We start from the raw sequence: 22,251 nt of genomic DNA, 5'->3' as shown, positions 1-22,251 counted from the left end.
CCAGCATAAAAATCTAAATAGTGTAGAGGTAGTTAAATCTCCATTTAATTTACCAGGATTAACTTCTTTTAAAATTCAGACTTTTCAGATTCATATAGGCTTACTTTTCCATTTTACATACTGGAAAAAAAGCCTTTTAAAAAAAATAATTTCTTACAACTTTCTAATCACTTACTATGTTATACTACAGATCCTAACAACAACATTCTTTAATTCTATAAATGAAAAGCCTGAGATTTAAAGACACTTGGGGACCTACTTCATGATGGCACAGAAAGCGAAGATCAGGGCCAGGCTATGCCTGTAAGTGACCTTCCTAAGTACTGACTCAGCATGTTTACCACCATAACAATGTCCAGTAGAAAAGAAAAAAACTGACGCAAATTTGTGAACTGGCCTCCATCAAACCACGGCTATACTGAAAACTGACACATTCCCCTATTCCACTTAATTAATAACTTGGTTAGAAACAGCAATAGCAGTAAAAGTGGCCTGACTGAGGGATGTCCATAAAGGCTGACCTGTCTAAAACTCTCTTTTATAACTTAACAGTGGCTTTATTTAAAAAAAATAAACTTCAAATTATTCTGTCCATGTTTTTTCTTAATAGTGACACAATTTAAACCTACCTAATTTACATTTCACCACTGAAAACAATTTAAATGATAAAAAACCCATCAAGTATATTTTATCTCAGACAATGATTAGAATATTTTATATTATTTTGTCCATGATGACAACATAATAAATAGGATTGTCTCTAAGACATGGTACACGTTAACTAGCTTTCTTCTACTTAATGAAAGAGCTATTGAACTTAAATATGCACACAAATTCAAAAGCTTAAAATAAACCCTAAACATTTGAATAATTTACATATGTATTCAGCTTCGTGAATTTTCACACAGAGCTAAACTTTTCTGTGTATTTTCATCCATATTATTCTGTCAAAAACTGTTTTATTTTTATACATTAAATAATGTTCATTCGATTATAACCTCTAATACTTTCCCAAAACATGCTGCAACCTAATTAATAGGCTTAATACCCATTAATACTCAGAAGTACGAAGTCATAAAACATTAAATACATTTACGATGTTTACTCAAATTTCATTTTAAAGGGACAAATTTAAAGTGTGAATAGACTTTGCAAAGATGTTATAAATATATTTAGCATTAAATTCTGGAAATTAATTACCTTTTAAGAGACACAGACAAACATAACTGTTTTCAGACCAAAGTGACCAACATGGCAAAGGTTTTGACGAGAAGTGAATAAACGAACGGAGAATGAGTAAATTGAGAATAGAGTTTAGAAAACTGAAGGGCTGTAAATGGAGATGAGATTAGACTTGCTATGTACGGGCCCATATGGATAAATTAGAAGAGCGATTACAGGGAGACAGATTTCATCTCAATTATAAAGAACAATTAGTCATCTGAAGATAGAAAATGCTATCTCAGGAGATGGTGTGTTTCCTGTCATTAAAGGCATTCAGGCATAAGTTAGATCAGGGGTTCGGCAAATTACGTCCACAGGCGGAATTTAGCCTGCCAGCTGTTTTTATAATAAAGGTTTATTGGAACATCGCCACTCCCATTTGTGTCCTTATTGGCTGTGGCTGCGTTAGCACCACAGCCGCAGGGTTGCAGAGGTGCAACAGAGACCTTGTGGCCCACAAATCTTGAAATATTTACTACATGGACCTTTACAGAAAATGTTCGTAACCCCTGTGGACAGGTATTAGGAATTCAAATATTCTATGGGTGTCTTGGCAAGTCAACCAATAATGGCTACTTTGGTGTTGGGGAAAGTGCTTGGCATGTCACCTGCGTCAAGGATTGGGTTGTACAAGTTCTTTACTGTACAAAGCAGCCCAGACAACTTGGTGACTGAAGGTCAAAATTATTACTGCATTCTGTGAAGTCTGTGCTGTGTTGTGGGCTACGTCTGCCAGAAGGAGAAGATATGTTTGTCTAATTTGCACACAGGTACCGATGTACACATCACAATCATGTTAACAAAAATAGCATCCTTTCTAATCCAGATGATCTCAGATGCCATCACACAAATGTTCTGTAACTGAAACTCTGTTTCCTCTCCTCACCCAGTGTTTCTTTATTTACACCCCATGGAAATAAAAACAGATGTACTATGAAGAGTATTTGTATTTTGAGAAATACTACAAACCTTACCCTCTCTTTCAGAAAGATACATTGCAAATTAGCCTATTAAAAATGTGAGGGAAAAAAAAACTCTGAGAAGTAATGTCAGTTGAAAACAAACAAAAAGAGCCTTATTTCACTGTGGTCTATACAGCGCTTTCCAGTGTGATTTAGTCATGGAACCCTTTTCATGAAGCTATTGCTACTCTCTCAAATAACTAGTGTTCTATGAAATTATGCTATATTCAAAGTCATATTTAGTACTTCCAGATTATAAGCTCTTTGAGAGCAGAAAATACATACTCTTTCTCATCCCTGACAGATTTTAGCACATTGTTAAGCGCATATTGCCTAAGAAATAACTGAATTGATTTTAATTCTAGGAGATGTTCCTTATCAATACAGTGAATGAGCTGCTAATTTCATTAATGAAAATAGGCTTCAATTACTTATGTGACAGGGGAAGATAGAGTTATTGTTCTCTTTCCACTGACTCCAATAGCTTATGAACAGTACTACAGTAAAGTAATCTTGCAAAAGTATATTTCAAGTATGTTTCCTCTGCTCTGTGGTATATATTTAAGCACATAAAACTATTCAAGATACACTGTATGATATTTAAGGTCAAAGAATTGATAAATTACCTAGCAGACTGATGTAACATACATCAGAACATAGGTTTAACAAATTCAAAGTCAGTAGAAGCAAATTACCTGAAGAAGGTGACAAAAAACTGCACAAGATCCATGATTGTATTGTGTTGTGAGAATGCAATCTGAAAAATCAAAATGAAAAAAAGGTTGAAACTTACTGAATCTATGTTATTCTCCAAAGCGATGTTTCATGGCATTTGTAAATACAATATTTTTAAATTCTCAAAAAAATTGTATCACCATACTATAAATCATATATGCTGGAATCAAAACTTCATCACCAATAACACCTAATATATTCAATTACTGATGACAAACTTTACATAAAACATTAAATGGTTTAAGAAAACTATAATTACTTCAGAAATGTATGCTAAGAGTTTCATGTGAAATCCTATGGCATATTAAATATGCCTAACTAAAACATGAAAATGATTTTCTTCACCTAATAATGATCAAATTTTCTATCAATATAATTGGTAATAGTTTGTATGTCAAAAAATTAATTTCGACTCTATTAAAGAAACTGAGGGAACTTATTTTTCCTATATATTCTTGTTTAGAGAAGCTGCATACATTATTCTGCTATATACCTCTCAAAGAATAAAATGTCATCTCAGTTTATATCTTCATGTTAATAAGAAATGAATTTTGAAAGGGGAAACAAGTCATTAAGCTAAAGTTGTCCTTTACTTCTGTTAACATTATAGAGATCATACTGTAACACATTTCTTGAGGAAGAATTATATAGTGTACTAGTCAATAATGCAGCATCTAATAGAGAATATCTGACAGTAAAATCCAATTTTTCACTTTCTAGGTTTAAGTATTTTGGAGAACTATTTAACCTATTTTTGTCCTATATGTGAATAATAATAAAAGCACCCATATCATAGTGTTAGAGGAAACATTAACTGAATTAACAGAAATAAAATTATTGCCATAGTATCTGACATATAGTAGGTATAATATAATAAATATTATTTTTATGTCATGTATAAAGGAGATGATCAACACAGGTGAATTTTCCCAGAAAGCTGAAGCTAAACAGTTAAGGTCTTGAAATCTTCTTTTCCTTTAATAATCTCTTATGAAAATCTTTCAAAAACATGTAATAGTATTTCTACTTCCAGTGAAAACTCACTAACAGGGATGAGATTTCTCTCCTGCCTTAAACACCTAAAAAACTACATAAAATATATGGAAAAACTATATTCAGACATTAGACAAAAGGTTGAGGAGGATATAATCGATGAGTTAAGGAAAACAAAGGATTTGAGCTTCACAACGGTCCCAGCATTCAGTACAAGTAATTGAAATGACATTCTAAAATAAGAAATATCATCATTTCTTATATAAAATGAAGAATTACAGCCAGTTGAAAACATGGTTAAATTTTTGGCATATACATGAAAGTTAGATATTATAACATTCATTTCCAAAAAAGCTCCTAAGCATTCAAAGCACTTATACAGAGACTGAGGAAAAGATAATTGCTGCAGGAGATTGGTTATAGGTGAAAATGTTTTCAAAGATTTAAGAAAAAACATCTTTTAAAATGGAAAAGACAGAGATAAATTTTCTCCCCAGGCACTATCCATGAGAGTGTCTTAGAGCTCATCAAACAATATTAGCAACAGTAACTTACATCCATGAGAAGAGAATTCAGAACACAGCAATTGAGAACTAACTAGATAATGGCCAAAAGGATAATTATTTTGAAATCATAATAAATAAAATTGGTTTAAGAAAAACTGGAATAGGAAAGTAAACTTAGATAGTTTTGAGAAATATCTAAATAAAAAAGAAGAAAAAGGAGCTTCAGTAAAGGCTTGAACGAAGTTAGCAAATGTATGGAAAAGAGAAAAGAAGAAATAAACTAAATAATATATATGTCATAAAATAAATTTTAAAAGGAATAAGATAAAGAGGGAGGGTGTAGCTCAAGCGGTAAAGCACATGCTTAGCATACACAAGGTCCTGAGTTCAATCTCCAGTACCTCCTCTAAAACTAAGTAAATAAACCTAATTACCTTCCCCCACAAAACAAAAAATAATAATAATTAATTAATTTTAAAAAAAGGAATAAGATAAAGGATACAAGAAATTGCACTAAATGTGAACTGACTGAATCCTTATCAAAAGAGAGTTCCACAGCACATTAAAAATCATTATTCAGCTTTATTTTTGATAGAAAACACATCTATAGCAGTGACACATTTATATTCAACATATAAGTCTGTGAAAAAAAATAGGCTCTTAAAAACAACAACAAAAGAGGCAATGAAGGATAATATTAATCGTAAAGTGAAATTCAAAATCAAAACCTGGCCAAATGAAATGTATATGGCATGAAGAATATAAAATATAAATATAATATAAAAATAATAAACCTATATGCACCAAAAATGCAAGTATAAGTAAAAACACAGTATCTGCACTAACAAGAAGTAGATAATAACACTAATTATGGAATACAATTTTAACATGTGTATCTCTTTCAGAACTTTTCTGATCAGACAAAAATCAACTTATTCAGTCATTTAAATCATGAAGAAAGAAATGTTGCTTAAGCAAGCTCTGTTCCAGTGACACCCCCATAGATAAGACAAAGTCCTTGGTCTCTTTTTGTTTGCATTCCAATAGCAGGAGACAGAAAATAACCAGGTAAACTCATAAGTGTATACCATAATTTTCAAAAGTGGTAAGTGTTCTGGAGAAAAAATAAAGTGATGTGATAAAATGGAAGAATATGTGGCTGACTGAGATCAGGTAGTAAGGGACAACCTCACAGAAGACAGGACATATGAGCTGATATACAAATAATGAGAAGGGTAAACCCCATAAAGATCTGTTAGTAGAGGATTTCAGGCTCAGGGAATAGAATGTGTGGACTAGAAATGTATGAGAAATTAAAGTCACAAGAGCTGGAGTCTTGTAAGCCAGGGACAGAGTGGTTAAAAATAAGTTCATAGTGACAAGCAGGAATTAATTTACTTAGGTCCTTGGCATGATAAAATATTTGGAATATATTATACAAGCCGAGCCATTCAGTGACAGGATCTAACACTCACACACACAAAAAAAATTCAGACTGCTAGATGGGGAAGAGACAACAGAGGAAAGCAAAGACACTAGAAAGAAAGATACTGGATTTTTCTAGTTATGAGGTGAGAGTAGCTTGCACAAGAGTAGTAGCCATGGAGGCAAAACCAAATTAATGAGCACGTAATTCAGAGTGAAAGGTGAGGAGAATTGGTGAAGGATTAGCTATGACTCATTTAAAACTTCTAAGAGGAAGCTCAAGGCTACTCAATATTAGAGCTTAAAAGAAAAAAAAAAAGTGGTCAATTAGGTAGGAGGAAACCAGGAGAGTGTTGTGTCAAGGATGTCAAGGGAAAGGAATGTTGCAACAAGAAAGGAGTGGCTAATTTAGTTGGTTGAGTAAGATGAGGATGGGAACATAACTATTAAATTTGACAGCATCAATTTCATAGGAAACTTAAACAAATACACTTTTAATGAAGGAGGTGGGGATGTTAAGCTGAACAGAGTAATATAGGGCGAATATGGAACGTGAGGCAGTAGAGACAGCAACTACAGACTGAACTCTCAAAGAGGTCTGTAAAAACTCGGAGCAGAAATAATCAGGAGCATGTAAAATAAGAAAAAAAAAACCTTTTCTCAGATCCATACAGCATTTAGAAAAGTGGACAGAGTACATTATGCAGAGAAACTACTTAAAAATTCGAAATGGTAGTGATTTTATGCACTATATGATCAGATTAAAATCAAAATTAAAACCGTAATTTTGAGTACAATGAAAACAAGTTTAACTATTTGGAAATTAAGAAATATAATCCATAAGGCAGAGTTCTAGGTGGACAGTGGCAGTAATGGTATAGCTTTTAATATCCCTGAGTCTCCGTATAAAAATAACCTACATTTGTATCTATGTCTATATTTACCTCTGTCGACCTGTCTATGGCAACTAAACTGCAAAATCAAAAAAAAAAAAAAAAACACAGAAAACAACTTCAATGAAGTTAAATGAAAAAGTATCTCCCCCTTAATAAGGAAACCTGAACAGGTCTGGATGAGCCACAACACAAGGCACACACGGTGCCAGAGTCTGTGTGGGGGTGAAAAGAGGAAATCAGCATGGAAACCCAAAAGGTATTCACTGGAATCAGGCAGCCAATTTGACCACAGAAGGTAAAAATGGGAGTGGTTTTGCCCCATCCAAGAGCATATGAGTGCAATGGGGCCTTGGGAATTTCTAAAAGGAGCTAGAACAGCTTGAGCCACATGAATTTTCAAAAGCAACCAGTCAAATCTCTATTTCAGGACAGGCCCCATATTGAGGAAAAACTGTTGGAAATGGAATCAGAATTGAACAGAGCAGGGAAAATGAGACAAATGAAAGAAGGTCCAATTGCGGACAGGAACAGAGCCAGGAAATCTTTAAAAAGCATGTGACACATTTTTAGGGGAGAAAAAAATATTTACATATTCAAATATGGGTCTTGTCACTAATTTCTTTCTGTACTTCCAATGTAAATCATTATCACCACTCTCATTCTTTAACCTATAATGGATTTCGCATTACTTCAAGATAATGGATGCGGAAACAGTGGGAAGGGCCAACAGTGTTAAAATGGAGTTTTAGATTGGCAAAGCACATGATTCAAGTTGGTACTGCAGAATTTCATTATGGTCTGCTTGCCCTTTCTGGGTCCCATAAGTAGCTTGGAACAAAGATCATGTTTTAAGACAAGTAAGCAAAACACAGATATACATGAAATTATCTACAACTTCCTAAATTTTCCCAAAGAGTATTTGAATAAACAAAGCAGTCAAGGAGAAAATCTACAAGTTACACTCACAAACTAAGGCCCTAAAACATTCTGAAACTTTAGTTACATTATCTATCTATACTTATTAATAAGAAAAGAAAAATTTCACAAGAGATATGAATGACATTATTACTACAGCTTGTATTAAGGGATAAACTGGGATACCACTAGTAGGATATACTTAGACCTCCCAAAATTAACATTATTTTCTAAATTGTCAAAAATGATAGCTGCAGTTCTTCATAAATTAAGTTGCAATGTAACATGCTTGAACATGTTACATTGCAAAGTACAAAGTAATTGGAGATTTTGACCAAATTATGTTACACATAATAATCTCCTACCTTTTGCAATACTGATTACAATGGTGATATGAAATTAATAGGGTCAAAAATTGCATCTGAAATACAAACTGCCTTAAAAACAAGAAAGGGACCTCCCAAAGTAGCTAATTTGTTAACGTAATTATATTTAAGAGTAAATGGAGACTTGGCACAAGCAGTCTCTATACTTAGCATACCATCTGTGTTCTAGAAACTCAAGTTAAACAGCATTTGATATTGGCTGTTGAAAAGGAAAGTCAGCATTACAATGTGTTGTACAAATCTTTGAAAGTGTTTCTCTGCCTGATACTTTCTATAGGAAGTTCCACAGGAGATAGCCTATGGAAAACACTGTGTCAGGCGGTCCACTGCCAGGCACAGGCTTTCAAATGGAAGGCAGACACAAGGCTGATTTGGTAACACTGGGAAACAAGGCGAACCAAACACTAACTCAACCAGATTCCCTCTCGAGATCCCCTCTTATGGAGTGCCAGTGTATTCATTCATCAAATATTTCCCTGAGTATCTACTACATTCCGGGCACCATGTCAGGTTCTTGGGTATATCAGTGAAAAAAAAAAATTCTTAATATTGGGAGCAGGGGTAAACTAAAACAGTAATAACAATTATATATTATACAGTAATAAATCTGGGAGTTTGAGATTTGCAAATGTTAGCCACTATATATAAAAAAAACAAGTTTCTTCTGTATAGCACAGGGAACTATATTCAGTAACTTATAATAACCTTTAATGAAAAAGAATATAAAAATAAATGTATGAACGTATATGCATAACTGGGACATTGTGCTATACACCAGAAATTGACACATTGTAACCATACTTCAATAAAAATATATAAACAAACAAACAAATAAATAATATAGTAGGTTAGAACTTGGTAATTTTAATGGGGAAAAAACATTAAAAATATTCTATTTTACATATTAACCTATATGGGACAAGAAATCACTCCTTGGTGTCTAAAAATATCAGAAGTGTTGAGAAAAGTTAGGAGAAAAAGGCAGGGGTAGCAGAAAGAAATGATACTAGCATTAGGTGAGAATGTACCTGACTATTATCAGTGTTTCTCTACCTAGAAAGAGCATCCAGCAACTCCCGGCCCCTTCCAATGAAACTGGAAGACCTACAGGGAAAACAGTAAGTACAGACAGAGCGAGAACCATTCTACGTGACGTTAGGCCACTGGTCTTCACGTGGCTGCCTCGTTTTCACTGAGATCTCACTTCAAGTATCACACTTGTCTAAGACACTTATATGAAGTAGCTGCCCTCTCCTTTATTCTACACTCCTATGTGAAGCTACTTCTTTTAACTTCATCTGAAATTATCTTATTTACTTGTTGGTCATTAGTTAAAATATCTGTCCCCACTAAAATCTAAACTCGTTGAGAATAGTGGCCTTGTTCATATTGTTAATGGCACTATTCCAGTATCTAGAACAGAATTTGGCACATAGTACATAGAAAGCATTTCATGCAAGTTTGCTGAGTAGGTGAATAAATGTGACAGCAAAATTTACCACAGGAGAATTCACAGGACTTCTTATATCCTCATTAAGAGCCAATGAAAGGAAGTTGGAATAGATGTTACTCTGAGAAACAGTAAAAAATTATTTATTTATTTGCATTTATTTTATCAATCAATAATCATATAGACCAAAAGTAATTGCTAATTTCAGATCATAAAGCAATATTTTTCTTAATAAAATTGATATTTATTAGAGTTCAGATATTATGGAAAAAAATGCATTTCTATATAAAATGTTTTTATTTATTTATAATCACAGGGAAAATGTTATAAGATCTACCATTTACAATTTGATCTACAATATAAATAAAATATTTTGAAACCAAGATATCAGAAATGGTTTCTTATTATTTATTTTTGCCTCAGTTTCTTAATTTCAACAATAAACATTTTTAACTATATTTGTTTCTAGGAATTTCTTTCAGAGGGTGACTTAGCTGAGACTACAATCTTCTCATTTAAAATAAATGGTGCTACCTGAAACATTATTTTTTAACCAATGAGAAAAGAAAGGAGTTTGCTTTAAAAGAGTGATCATTTAGCTAATTTCATTTAGAAAACAGTGAGATAAATTGATAACAACAAAAACAACACTCCAAACTGGAAGGTTCCCTGAGAGTGCATTTCCGGAGGATATGAAACATTTCTGACTCTAAAATCTCTAATTGTCTAATTAGAAAGATTTCTATTGGCTGATGCTATGGCTATAACATGGCCCTTTACAGATAATCTATCTGTTTCAATTTGGTTTTGTGGTCATTCCCATGAAAAATATGAGAAGTTTACTTGAGTCAAATTTAAAATTAGTTTTAAAATGTTAGCCAGCACAAATGCACCTTTGAAATTCTCTTTTTTTAATGATTTAATTCAAGTTATCCAATGATTATTTAAAGAAAATTAATCAAAATCAGGCAACCAATTAATGGTAAAATTTCATAATTTCCCCATGTTTTTAAAGCGCCCCCAAGTAATCGATAAAGTGATATGCTGAATGACAGAATTAGCTGAAACCACAGCAACAGTGATAATATATTTTGTCCATTTGAGTTTAAATGCAAATGCACATTTAAAACATGTCCGAAATCTAAAACCTGAATTAAAGATATGCTATTTTTTGTTAACAATAATAATGATCAACATTTTGAATCTATGATTGAGTGAAAAAGTTGCATTAAGTGCACTTGGATAGAGAAGTAGATTAATAGCTTGATATTTACCACAAAATGTCAGATTTTGTAAGAGAGGAAAAGTGTTCATATTATAAAGGACAAATTGGTGTGTCTGTGCAAAAATGTCAGCTTGCCATAAACTCTGATATAACATTAAGATATACAAAAATGAAAATATAAAGGGATGTGCTAAAATGATCAGATTCATCTAACAAACTGAAAATAAAAGAGAGGTTCTTCAAACCACTGTTTGGATTATGGTCCTTCAAAATGATGACATAAAAGCAGAGCTGAGTAATGGAAGTTAGTCATCTAGTCATACCTCAAAGACAACTGGGCTACGTTTCAGGCAAGCAATTCAAAATCTCATTAGGTTTTTATTCACTTTTAAAAACAAATATAAGCAAACTGGGGCTTCAATTAACTATTACTGGATAAGATCAACTATGATCCATCTATTTCAGATGAGCATCAAGTTCCTATAGATAATTTACACACTGCTTATTAATAATATAATTTGTATCATTCCTGATAAAGTAATATTTCCAAAAATACAGTTAAATAGAAAATGGATGATTCTTAAAAGATAGAATAAAACCAGTTTCTGGATAAAAGCATGATGAACAAATAGACTCACCAATTCTGCATAAATATTACACAAATTACCCTGATTATAAACTCTTGAATATTGTCTATGAAAACTCAATGGGTTTAATTCTTTTTAGAGAAAATAAATGTCTCAGTGAAGGCACAACTTTCCTCCTGGTTTAATGCAAAAATTTAACTGGCCTCCCTTCCTGTCTTCAGTCTCATAACCTTCTGGTCATTCTTCACCCAGCTGACAAAATACTCTTTTTAAAACTGAAGGAGTTTCTCACAATTCCCCTGTTCACAATCCTTCATTCCCTTACTTAAATTTCTTCAGTGTTTTTCCATCACTTTTAGCTTGGACTCCAACTTCCTTGACATAGCAAAAATGATCTTCAAAATGTGCCCCTTGCTTGTTTCTCTACACATAGCATTGACACCGCAGTCTGATAAGATCTCATACATTTTCAACCTCTGTACCTGGTTTGGCACAAATCATTCCCTCCTGCCTTGGCACCTTCTCCTCCTGGGTAACTCCCATCCAAATGATGCATTTCCTGGCAGTTCTGTTTGGTGGCCCTCAACTGTATGCCTGTTGCCCTTACCATGCACTTTTAGCACAGTACTACTAAAAAAAGCTAACGTTTACTAAAGTGTCTACTATTGTCCAGGTACTGTGCTAAGTGTTCTTCATACATTAATTTATTTAATCCTCAGAATAACTCCATAAAATAGGTAATGTCATTAAATTCATCTCATAGATGAGGAAATAAAGGTTTATAGACTACCCAGGCAACAAGCAGCGGAGCTGAAATGGAAGTCAACGCATTCTGACCCTAGCTCTTAAGTCCTACACCTTTCTACAACCGATTAATCAAAGTGGATGGTGATAATTAGCATTTCTGTCTTTTCTTTTCACTTGACTTCAAGATACTTGAATTCAGGCATTGCAATGTTTAGCTATACATTCTTAGCAACTAGCAAAGAACCTAGCAAATTTATATATGTGTGTTTAGTGGTTGAATTGCAGTAACTTCTGGAGATGTATATCTTAATGTTCTAAATAGAAAGTCTTCAAACAGTTTCATTTTACTGAAGGTCAAGCTGTACAGGAAAACAATTATTTTTACATCAAGATTATGTCAGTTAAAATACAGAGCTTTAAATCTACATGTCCAGAGAGTATATTTTCTTTAAGTTAAAGGATATTACTTTTTCAGAAACAATATTATTACAAATGTTTAAAAATGGACAGAACATTTAAAATAAGATAAAAGTTTGCATTTGTAATGCTACCTGTTCTTAATTATAGTATCAGCATATTTATGAGGTTTCTTGAAGAGTCTCAGATTTTAATTCATAAATCAAAGATATAAAACAGCAAGAGTGAAGGCTAATACAGAAGTCGATATGCAATTTATGCTTGTAACACCACTTTTTAGAAACTGTAATTCTTTCCTCACAACCTAGCTTTTCCTCTCCAATTTTTAAGTGGTCAAAAGGGAGCTTCCTCTATAATCTGTTAAGTGGTCAAAAAGGAGCTTCCTTTTAAAGAATGATGTTCACTAAACCAACTTCATCAATCAGTCCTACTTCTAAAACTTCACTCATCAGGTTTATGTCTAAAACCTCAAAGCAGCAAGTGTAGCCAACAGTTGTAGTAAAGCATGTGGTACTATTCAAATGTCAATTTTTCATACAGATATATTCCTACTAAACAAGTAATAAAACCATCTGCATTTTAAAAAGGCACTGATAGTCGTTAAAGAAACAACTCAAATTCAAAGAAATTTAAAATTTCAAAGAAAGAATATTTTCTATACATATCTAATTTTGGGTACTTTGAAATTTCTCTATTCTCTTCTTTCCATTAATCTTAGACTAATGGACCAGAACGGTGTAAGTGAGATGCTTTCCAGAAGAAAGGGCTTTTTAAAGATGATTTAGTAGGTCCCCACAATTCCTCTGATGATTTTGCCCCTACATGGATAATTTCCAGTTTTAAACTACTTCAAAAACAATGGCATCATAGAACTTAGGTTTCATTATAATAAAAGATAAAACTTTAAAAACCAAGTGGGAAGGTCACGACTTTGCAATAAAACAAAAAAAATCATAAAATCATATAGTTTTTTGATGTAGCTGAAAATTATTTGATATCAGATAATGTAATTACAGAATTTTTTTTTATAAGTTTACAAATCCTTTCAACTCTGGTCTTTAGCAGGCCTTCACCCAAGAGTGCATTTGGCACAAAATAATAATAATAATAATGGGCAAAAGAAAGAGAAAAAAATAGATCAATGCCATTTGGTAGTACATTTTAATATTATATAATTTTTAAGAGTATTATTTTCTTAAATCATTGGTAAATATAATAGTTAAGTTGAATCCAATATAAAAATAGAATCTGATGGTTCTGAATACTGGTTCAATTCCACATTTGATGTCAATTTAATACACAGTTATAAAGTAGTTTGCTCTTTGAGGAAACTACTTTATGACTATTTCTCATTCATTCATGGATACTTTCATGTTTTTGTTTTTGTTTTTGTTTTTGTTTTCAGTTACACCATGAGTACACTTTCTCTGGCTATAATGATTATAGATCCACATAAGTATTCTAAACAATATAACATAATATAATAATTTAGATGATCTAAAGAATGCAATTTTGGTATTACATGAATAGAGTACTACCTCGGATTCACTGTGAAGTTCTAAGTAATCAATTTCTTTCAAAGCCAATTTCTCCTTGCAAGTTTGGCTGGCTGAGATGGTGTTTGTGAGGTTTTTGTTTCCCACTGTAAAATTATTCATTTTAATAATTTTCCATACTGTACTCTTTGGAAGGAAGCCCTTAGGTACAACCCACATTTAAGAAGTGGGAAATTTTAGGCCTCCCTTGAGATTCTGTACATGAAATTTGTCCGTTTATCTATTTAGTCACTTATTTATATATCAGTATGGACTCATGTACGTATATGTTATACTTTGCATTATGATCCACTATTACTTTAATTTGTTGTTGAAATTGTTCCACTTTTGGCCATAGGGAATTCTTTCATTTTCTTTAGTCTTTCTGATATATTCCTACAATAGTGTGCTTTGGTTTTTAGCCATTCTTTACTTTCTGGCACTACAAGTTATTCTAGGCCCAGCCTGTGTATTTCCCACCCCAGTCCTTGAATCAACCATTTCGCCAAGGAGTCCTGGTTCCCTTTACTGGAGAACAGTATTAGAAACCAAAATCTTGCCAGCAGGTTGGCTTGTTTGCCTGTTGCTACCATGGTGTCGATTCTGGGTTCTCTCAGCTGACAAAACAAGGAAATACAAATATAAATACTAACCTGTATATATACGCATATCCATAAATATTTCTATATAAAACATCTGTATCTATATTAAATTAACAATGAGTCCATGTCTGCAGATTTCTATAGGCAGCCTTCATTAGACTGAGAAATTTAGAAGCTGTTTTTTTCTAAAAGATCAATAAAGTTAGTAAATCTCTAATCAGATGAATAAAAAAGAGAAAAGTCATATATTACCAATATCAAGAATGAAAAAAGGGACATTATTACAGATGCTACAGACATGAAAAGGATAACTTTTTAAACAACCTAATGCCCATAAATCAACATCCATGATAAAATGGACAAATTCAGTGAAATACACAAAATATCATCGCTCATATGAAACAATAGATAGCCTAAATAGTACTATAACTATTAAACATATTATATTTCTTGTTTAAAATCTTCAAACAATACAACAAAAACTACAAAACAAGTCAACTATAATCAACTATGTATAAACTATACATAATCAACTATGTATAATCAACTATAGGCCCATATGGCTTCACTGGAAAATTCTACATATATAAGTAAAGAATAATGTCAATTCTACACATCCTGTTTTAGAAGACAGAAAAGGAGACAACATTTCTACCAACATTTATCTTATGAGACCAGCACTACCCTCATAACAAAACCAGACAAAGATATTACAAGAGAAAGCTAACTAAAGACAAATACCCTTCATTAATGTAGAAGCAAAAATCCTCAACAGCTATTAGCCAACTGAACCCAGCAATGTACAAAAAGAATAATTAATTGAAATCAAGTGCAGTTCATCTCAGATATGCAAACCTGGATCAACAAGCCAAATTAATCCTTGTAATTTACCAGAGTGAAACTGAGAGTGATCTGCCAAGAATCATTCCAACAGATGAAGAAAAAGGATTTGAAAAAATTCAACATTAATTCTTGATTTAAAAAAAAAACCCTCAGTAGAGCAGATATGCAAAGGGGCTTCTCTAATAACTAGATTAAATATTTTCCCTTTAAGATTGGAAACAAGGCAAGGATGTCTGCTTCCACCACTTTCACCTAAATACCACACTGGAGCTCTCTCTCAGTGCAATAAAGCAGGGAGAAGATCTGGAAAGAACTGGAAAGAAAGAAATAAAACTGTCTCTCTTTCCAGACAGATTGATTGTTAATTCCCAAAACTAATACAAATATTTAATGAATATAGCAAGTTTGCAAAACACAAGTTAAAGTTTAAAAAAATCAACTGCGTTTCTATATAGAGATGATCCCCAACGTACAATGGCTTGACTGACAATTTTTCAGCTTTACAATGGTGTGAAAGCAATATGCATGCAGTAGAAACTATAATTCAAATTCTGAGTTTTGATCTTTTCCCAGGCTAGCGATATGTGGTACGATACACTCTCCTGAGGCTGGGCAGGGGCAGCGAGTCGCAGCTCCCAGCACTCAGCCACATGGCTAAGCAGCCCATACACTTACAACCATGCTGTACCCATGGTTATTCTGTTTTTCACTTTCAGTACAGTTTCTAAAAATTACATGAGATATCCAATACTTTATTATAAAACAGGCTTCATGTTACATGCTTTTGCACAAATGCAGGCTAATATAGGTGTTCTGAATGTGTTTAAAGTAGGCTAGGCTAAGCGATGATGTTCAGTAGGTTAGATACATGAAATATACTTTTTACTTGTGGTATTTTCAACTTACAGTGGGTTTATTGGGACATAACACCATCGTAAGTCAAAAAAGATCTGTACTGAAAATGAACAACTGGAGATAGGAATAAAAATGATGAAATGATAACAGGACATTGTACTATATACCAGAAATTGACACATTGTAATTGACCATATTCCACTTAAAAAAGATTAAAAACTATGAAATTATTTAGGTATAAATTTGATGAAATATGTGGAAAACATATCTGTTGAATACTATGAAAACCTAATGAAAGAAATCAAATTAGTCCTGAATAATAAAAAGATACACAGTGCTCATTAATTATAAGACTCAATTGGATTATGATGTCCATTGTCCACAATCTGATACATAAGTGCAATGTAATGACAATCAAAATCCCAGAAGAATTTCTTGTAGAATTTTCTTTTGAAAGGAGATTCTAGTATTTAGATGATAAAGCAAAGGCACTAGAATAGCCAAAACAATTTTTGAAAAGAAGAACAAAGTTGGAAGACTTATATAATGTGATTCAAGACTTACAAAAAAAAGCTTTATTAATCAAGGCAGTATGAACTGATGAACAAATAGACACACAGACGAATGGAGCAAAACAGACTAGAAATAGATGTACACAAACAGAGTCAACTGATTTTGAAACAGGTTCAAAGGGACTTTAATTGTGAAAGAACACAGTTTAAAAAACGGTGCTGGACATACTAGACACCCAAGTACTAAAAGTAAACATCAGCTCATACCTTAAAACTTATTAATTCAAAATCAGTCAAAGGCCTAATGCAAAACTTAAAGTTATAAAACCTAGAAAAGAAATCAGAAAATCTTTGTTAGACAAAGATTTCTTAAATACAATATCAAAACATGTCCATTCAAGAAAAAAAACTGATAAATTGTATTTGATTAAAATTATAAATATCTTTTCCTTGAAGGACTGTTAGGAGAATGAAAAAATAAGACATAATGTGGGAGAAAATATCTGCAACATACATGTCTGATGCAAAGAACTTGTATCCAAAATATACAAACATACATTAAAAAAAGAAAAAAAGGGAAAAAGCAAAAAACACACAAAAAAGAAATGAAAAGGGGGAAATCACCACTGAAACAGAAGAAATTAAGAGAACAGAGATTACTTTGCAGACTTCTAAGCAAAAATTTAATAATCCCATTAAAAATACAGAGCATAAATTACAGATTACATAGAAGAAACTGAGGAAGTCCAAAAAAATTTATTAAATAAAATATAAATACACAAAAAGAATATTTACTGCCACATTATTTTTTAAAAAAAACTTCAAATTTCTAACTATATACAATGGAAGTATATGACCTGATGAAAAATTATTTTAGTTTTAAAAATAATAATGAAGACTATATAGGAAAAAATTGCTCTGCTTTATATAAAAAACATGGCAGTCTATAAGATCAAATTATATTATGATGGCAAATTAAAAATAAGGTTTTATGGCTATTTGATGGGAACGTACTACATTTTTTAAAATAGTTTAATTAGATTTCAAAGGAAATTTGATAACTTTTTAAAAATTACTATTGTAAAGAAATGGGAGAATTTCTTTATTTAGATTTATTTTACAAATGAAAAGATTGAAAAGGTTCTTGATAAGTCATTTTCTCAGAAAATCGTATTTTACACTTAAGCTATCTTATCTATGCAATTTTATTGCTTATAAAGAAGAGTATTGGTAGTAATATTTTAATAAGAAGTCAATAAACTTCTTCTGTATAGAACCAGATAGTATTTTCAGCTTTGTGAGCAATGTGGCCTCATTTTTACTACTCAATTCTGACTTTATAGCATAAACTTGATATATCTTCCTTCTCTGAATCTCTAGAGCATTTGTATCTATCATAACCAATTGTATTTTGCAGCTGTCATAAAGTCTTTCCATGTCCCTAAGAATGTCTGTTAAGTATTATCTTAAATATTCCTCAAAATTATATTTTCTGATTAGTAGAATTAATGTATTAATTGATAAAATTGGTTAACAATTTTCCATACAATTTCTTGAACTTGTGCCAACTTAAATTTAATGAAAAAAGAGTTTTAAAGAAAAGGGAAAGGTATATTTGAAAATACACATGATAAATTTCTCAAGCCTATAATAATTTGGAAGACAATAACAACAGATAAAAATAGTAATACTTACTATTATTATAATGTGTACTTTTAGGTAATTTGGGAAAAAATTATACAAGGACATTTTTATCAGCACATTTGTATTATAACTCTTACTTTTCAAACCATAAGCAAAAGATAAAACTTCCTGTTTACTTCAATACCTATTTATCCAGTAGCTTACTACCTTATTTTGTGCTCAAATGACTCAAATGACCCTCTATGTTCAAATACTAACAAACTTGTGATAAAAAATTATAGACATCAGCACTAGGATTCTGTTCTTTCTCTATTTTGTTCTGTATAACTTAACCATTATTAGTAAGAGGATATCACCTAGTCTACCCTGAAAATTAGATTTACAAATTGAAGAATAATTCCTAGCATCTTTCTCATTAAAAAAAATCAAATCTAAATTATGACATCAGTGTGTGGATTGACTTAATAGTGAATTACCAAATCCCATTTACTCAGAAACAGGTAATTTAGATTCAATCTAATTTAACTTAATTTAAACAGTGATGTCTAAGTGTTGATGAGCAGCACTATTGTAGGAGAATACAAAGTACTTAAGCTCAATGCACTCTTTCCGTTTTTCAAGTTATTAGCACTGCAGCTATAGTAGTATTTTTTTCTCTTTTCATTGTCACGATTCAATTGCATGGCATTACAAGTCATAAAGAATAAGTGTTATCAAAGTAAAATGTTACTCTGGGAACTGATGCAGATCAACTCAATATCATGACTCCTAACATTCCAAAAGAATTTTTTTCCTGTTTAATTAATACATTATTGGCATATTTATCACATAACACTGTTATGTGTCTTACGGTCACAATTAGAAATTTTAAGGGTGTCTCAATGCCAAAGTGGTTGGCAATATAAAACATAAAATACTCTATGGAAGACAATGAAGAAAAATTGTTTAGAATTAGAATGATTCACTTTAAATTAAAACAGCTTCAAAATATAAATTGATCAAATAATGTGTCAAAATGACAGAGGCTCCCCCTCAATAGCCAAATTAAAGTCGATTAACTGTGTACAAATAGCCACCTACTTAAAAGTTTCCTACACTGGGTAGACATATTACGTGCCTGACAGAAAAAAAAAATAATCATTATCTTGATTTCTAGAATTATATTGGTAAGAATAAGATTTATGATGCTAAAAGAATTAAGACTTTACAATACATATAACTCAGTAACAGGGAGTTAAAAAAATGACATAATACTGAACAATAAAATAAAAATGCTCAACAAAGATGTTTATTCCTCAAACATCTTCATGAGTCTTAAAAAAAATCATGGAGCCAACAGATTTTGGCTTTTGGCAGCAATAGTGTTTTTAGAATAATAAGTCATAATCTGCCTTTTACCTTAGCAATTAACACAGTCTTTACCCAGATGAAGTCTATTTCACAAGGACTGCTTGTTAATCCTATACTTTACACTAAAATGTTTTATTAAATAATAAAGGAATAAAAAATAGAATTTAAAAATTTAATGGGATTATTGAAGAAAAAGATAGGAGATAGGTAAAAAACAAAAACATACTTGATAATACAACTTATATTAAAATATAGATTATCAAAAAAAGAAACTACAACTATTGCAATGAAAATATAATACAAATACTAATATTGTTTCAGCCAAGATCTTTATAATAAAATCCAGTTCAAATAACTTTCCATTTAGTTTTACTTTTAACTGAAGTCTAAAGATAAATAGACAGATAGATAGACAAATGACAGATAGATGTACACAGATTTTATTTATAATATCTCATATTCATTGATACATGTATATTTATATTCAGTCCTCCAGTTACCAAAAAAATTTGAAATGGTTTACTTTTACCTACTCAAATTGCACTTAAACTATCTGAATCCATCAGTTCTGACTTTTCCAGAAAATCCACTGCCTACCTAAAACAAAGTACGCAACTGACAGTAGCTTTAAAGTCTCCAGTGAGAAACTTCATTAACCAAACACAGATCGATTACTATAAGCACTCTACTAATTAAGCGGCATAAAAGTTTTCTCATCTATTTCAAATGTAAAATCTTACAATGTGATTAAAAATTACAGAATCATGAAGTACTATAGATAGAAAGCCACATATACTTTCTCTATAATATTTACGACGCTAATAAAGTGTCTACACAATTTTGAAAGTGGAATGCTCACTACTAAGCCTGGAAAATCATTCTTTCGGACAATTCTTTTCATTAGAAAATTTGCTTTAATTTGCACTGTATTTCTCTACAATATCTATTGACTGATTCACTCTCTAGAGTTCCACAGAAACAGTTAAAATTCTAGTCCATGTAAAAGTTCCACTTCATTAAACCTCACTCATATGATATAATTCCCATCTACAGTGTACCTCTTCTGGATGTATCCCAGTTTATCAGTGTCCTGTTAATATGTGGCAACAAGTAATGGGTGTCCTCTACATGCTTATAATACCAAGGAATAAAGCAGGTTTCTGAGAAAAGATCAGAGACTATATTTTTGGATATGGTAGTCTTTGAAATGCCTATTACACATTCAAGTGGGTAAACCAAGAAGGTAGCTGGATATGCAAGCCTAGAGTTTATAAAATGGGACCGAATTGAGGTATAAATTTGGAAATAACAGTTTTCTACTGCCCTGGAGATTTCCATCTTAGACATTTTCAACATCCCTTCTATCACCTGAGTCATTAGGTCTGACAAAGACTGGGGCCTGGCCTTCCCTCATATGCAGTACTTTCAGAGTAGCCAATATCCCTAGGCCCAAGAATTTGCCCATGAATTTCAAATTATCCCCATAAATATATTTTTAAATTTCAGGGAAAATATGAACATTGTGAAAGGAGAATCAGAAAACATTTAAAAATAAAATAAATAGAATAACAAGTAGAAATGAATGCATATATGAATAGAACAAATAAGCACATTGGAAGATCAGACTGAGGAGGAAAGAGAGAAAAAAAGAGACTTTAAAAGAAAAGCTAAAAAATATGGAAGACAGATAATAAAAATCTCGAAATGGCAAAGAAAATGGACTGGAATAAGTGTTTGAAAGTATAATGGAGATACACTTCCTTGAATTAAAAACAAATGACAAAAATCCTTCAACTATACATATTAAAATAAAATTAAGCAAAATCAAATGCAAAACAAAAGAATTCTTCAAGGAGAAAAGAAAAGTTTTCAGAGAGAAAGAGTGCATTACATAATAAATCATAAGAATTAGGATGATGTGGCACTAACTTCAGTAATTTACATCTAAGTTGATATTTTATTAACATATATTTAGTCTATAATCAATCGAGCTAGGAATTGCTTTATTATTCTTGACATCTGAAGGCTACTTCAGTTTCACACAACTACTGTTAGTGTGAATCAAGAATTCTGCATTTAAATAATATTATTTATAGCTAACACTGACCAAGCACTTATTACACATTTTATTTGACTTGCATTATCTTTTTAACTTACAAAACTATCCTATGACGATGTGGTAGGTAGAATTCTAACATGGCCCCCAAGATTCCCAGTCCCTGTACATCCTTTCCCCTTAATCTGTGAAAATGATGGAAGTCACTCCCTTAATTAGGTTACATTATATGGCAAAGGTGATGGATCAGTCACTCCAGTGACTGTTACATCAAAGCCGACTCCACTTTAGTAGACTGAAGAGAAAGGTTTTAAACAAAAAATATTCTACAGGTGGCACTGAAGAAGCAACATAGCATGATGTGGAGAGGGTCAGGTGGCAGGGAA

The 22,251-nt window shown here is 31.9% G+C and overlaps 1 protein-coding gene across 5 annotated transcripts in view; it reads right to left on the bottom strand.

Moving 5' to 3' along the window:
• The window catches only part of ATRNL1 (attractin like 1), a 626,998-nt gene that overhangs the window by 361,658 nt on the left and 243,089 nt on the right, over positions 1-22,251 (bottom strand). For 4 of the 5 annotated variants that reach the window (XM_072971947.1, XM_072971950.1, XM_072971948.1 and 1 more), the window contains one exon: positions 2,882-2,943. In XM_072971947.1, coding sequence (XP_072828048.1) covers positions 2,882-2,943 — 62 coding nt within the window. Of the gene's footprint in view, positions 1-2,881; positions 2,944-22,251 lie in introns of those variants that run through there. The other variant, XM_072971951.1, reaches the window with a different exon arrangement.

Source organism: Vicugna pacos, chromosome 11 (assembly GCF_048564905.1).
Source record: "Vicugna pacos chromosome 11, VicPac4, whole genome shotgun sequence".
Taxonomy (NCBI): Eukaryota; Metazoa; Chordata; class Mammalia; order Artiodactyla; family Camelidae; genus Vicugna; species Vicugna pacos.
This window is presented reverse-complemented; position numbering and strand designations above follow the sequence as displayed.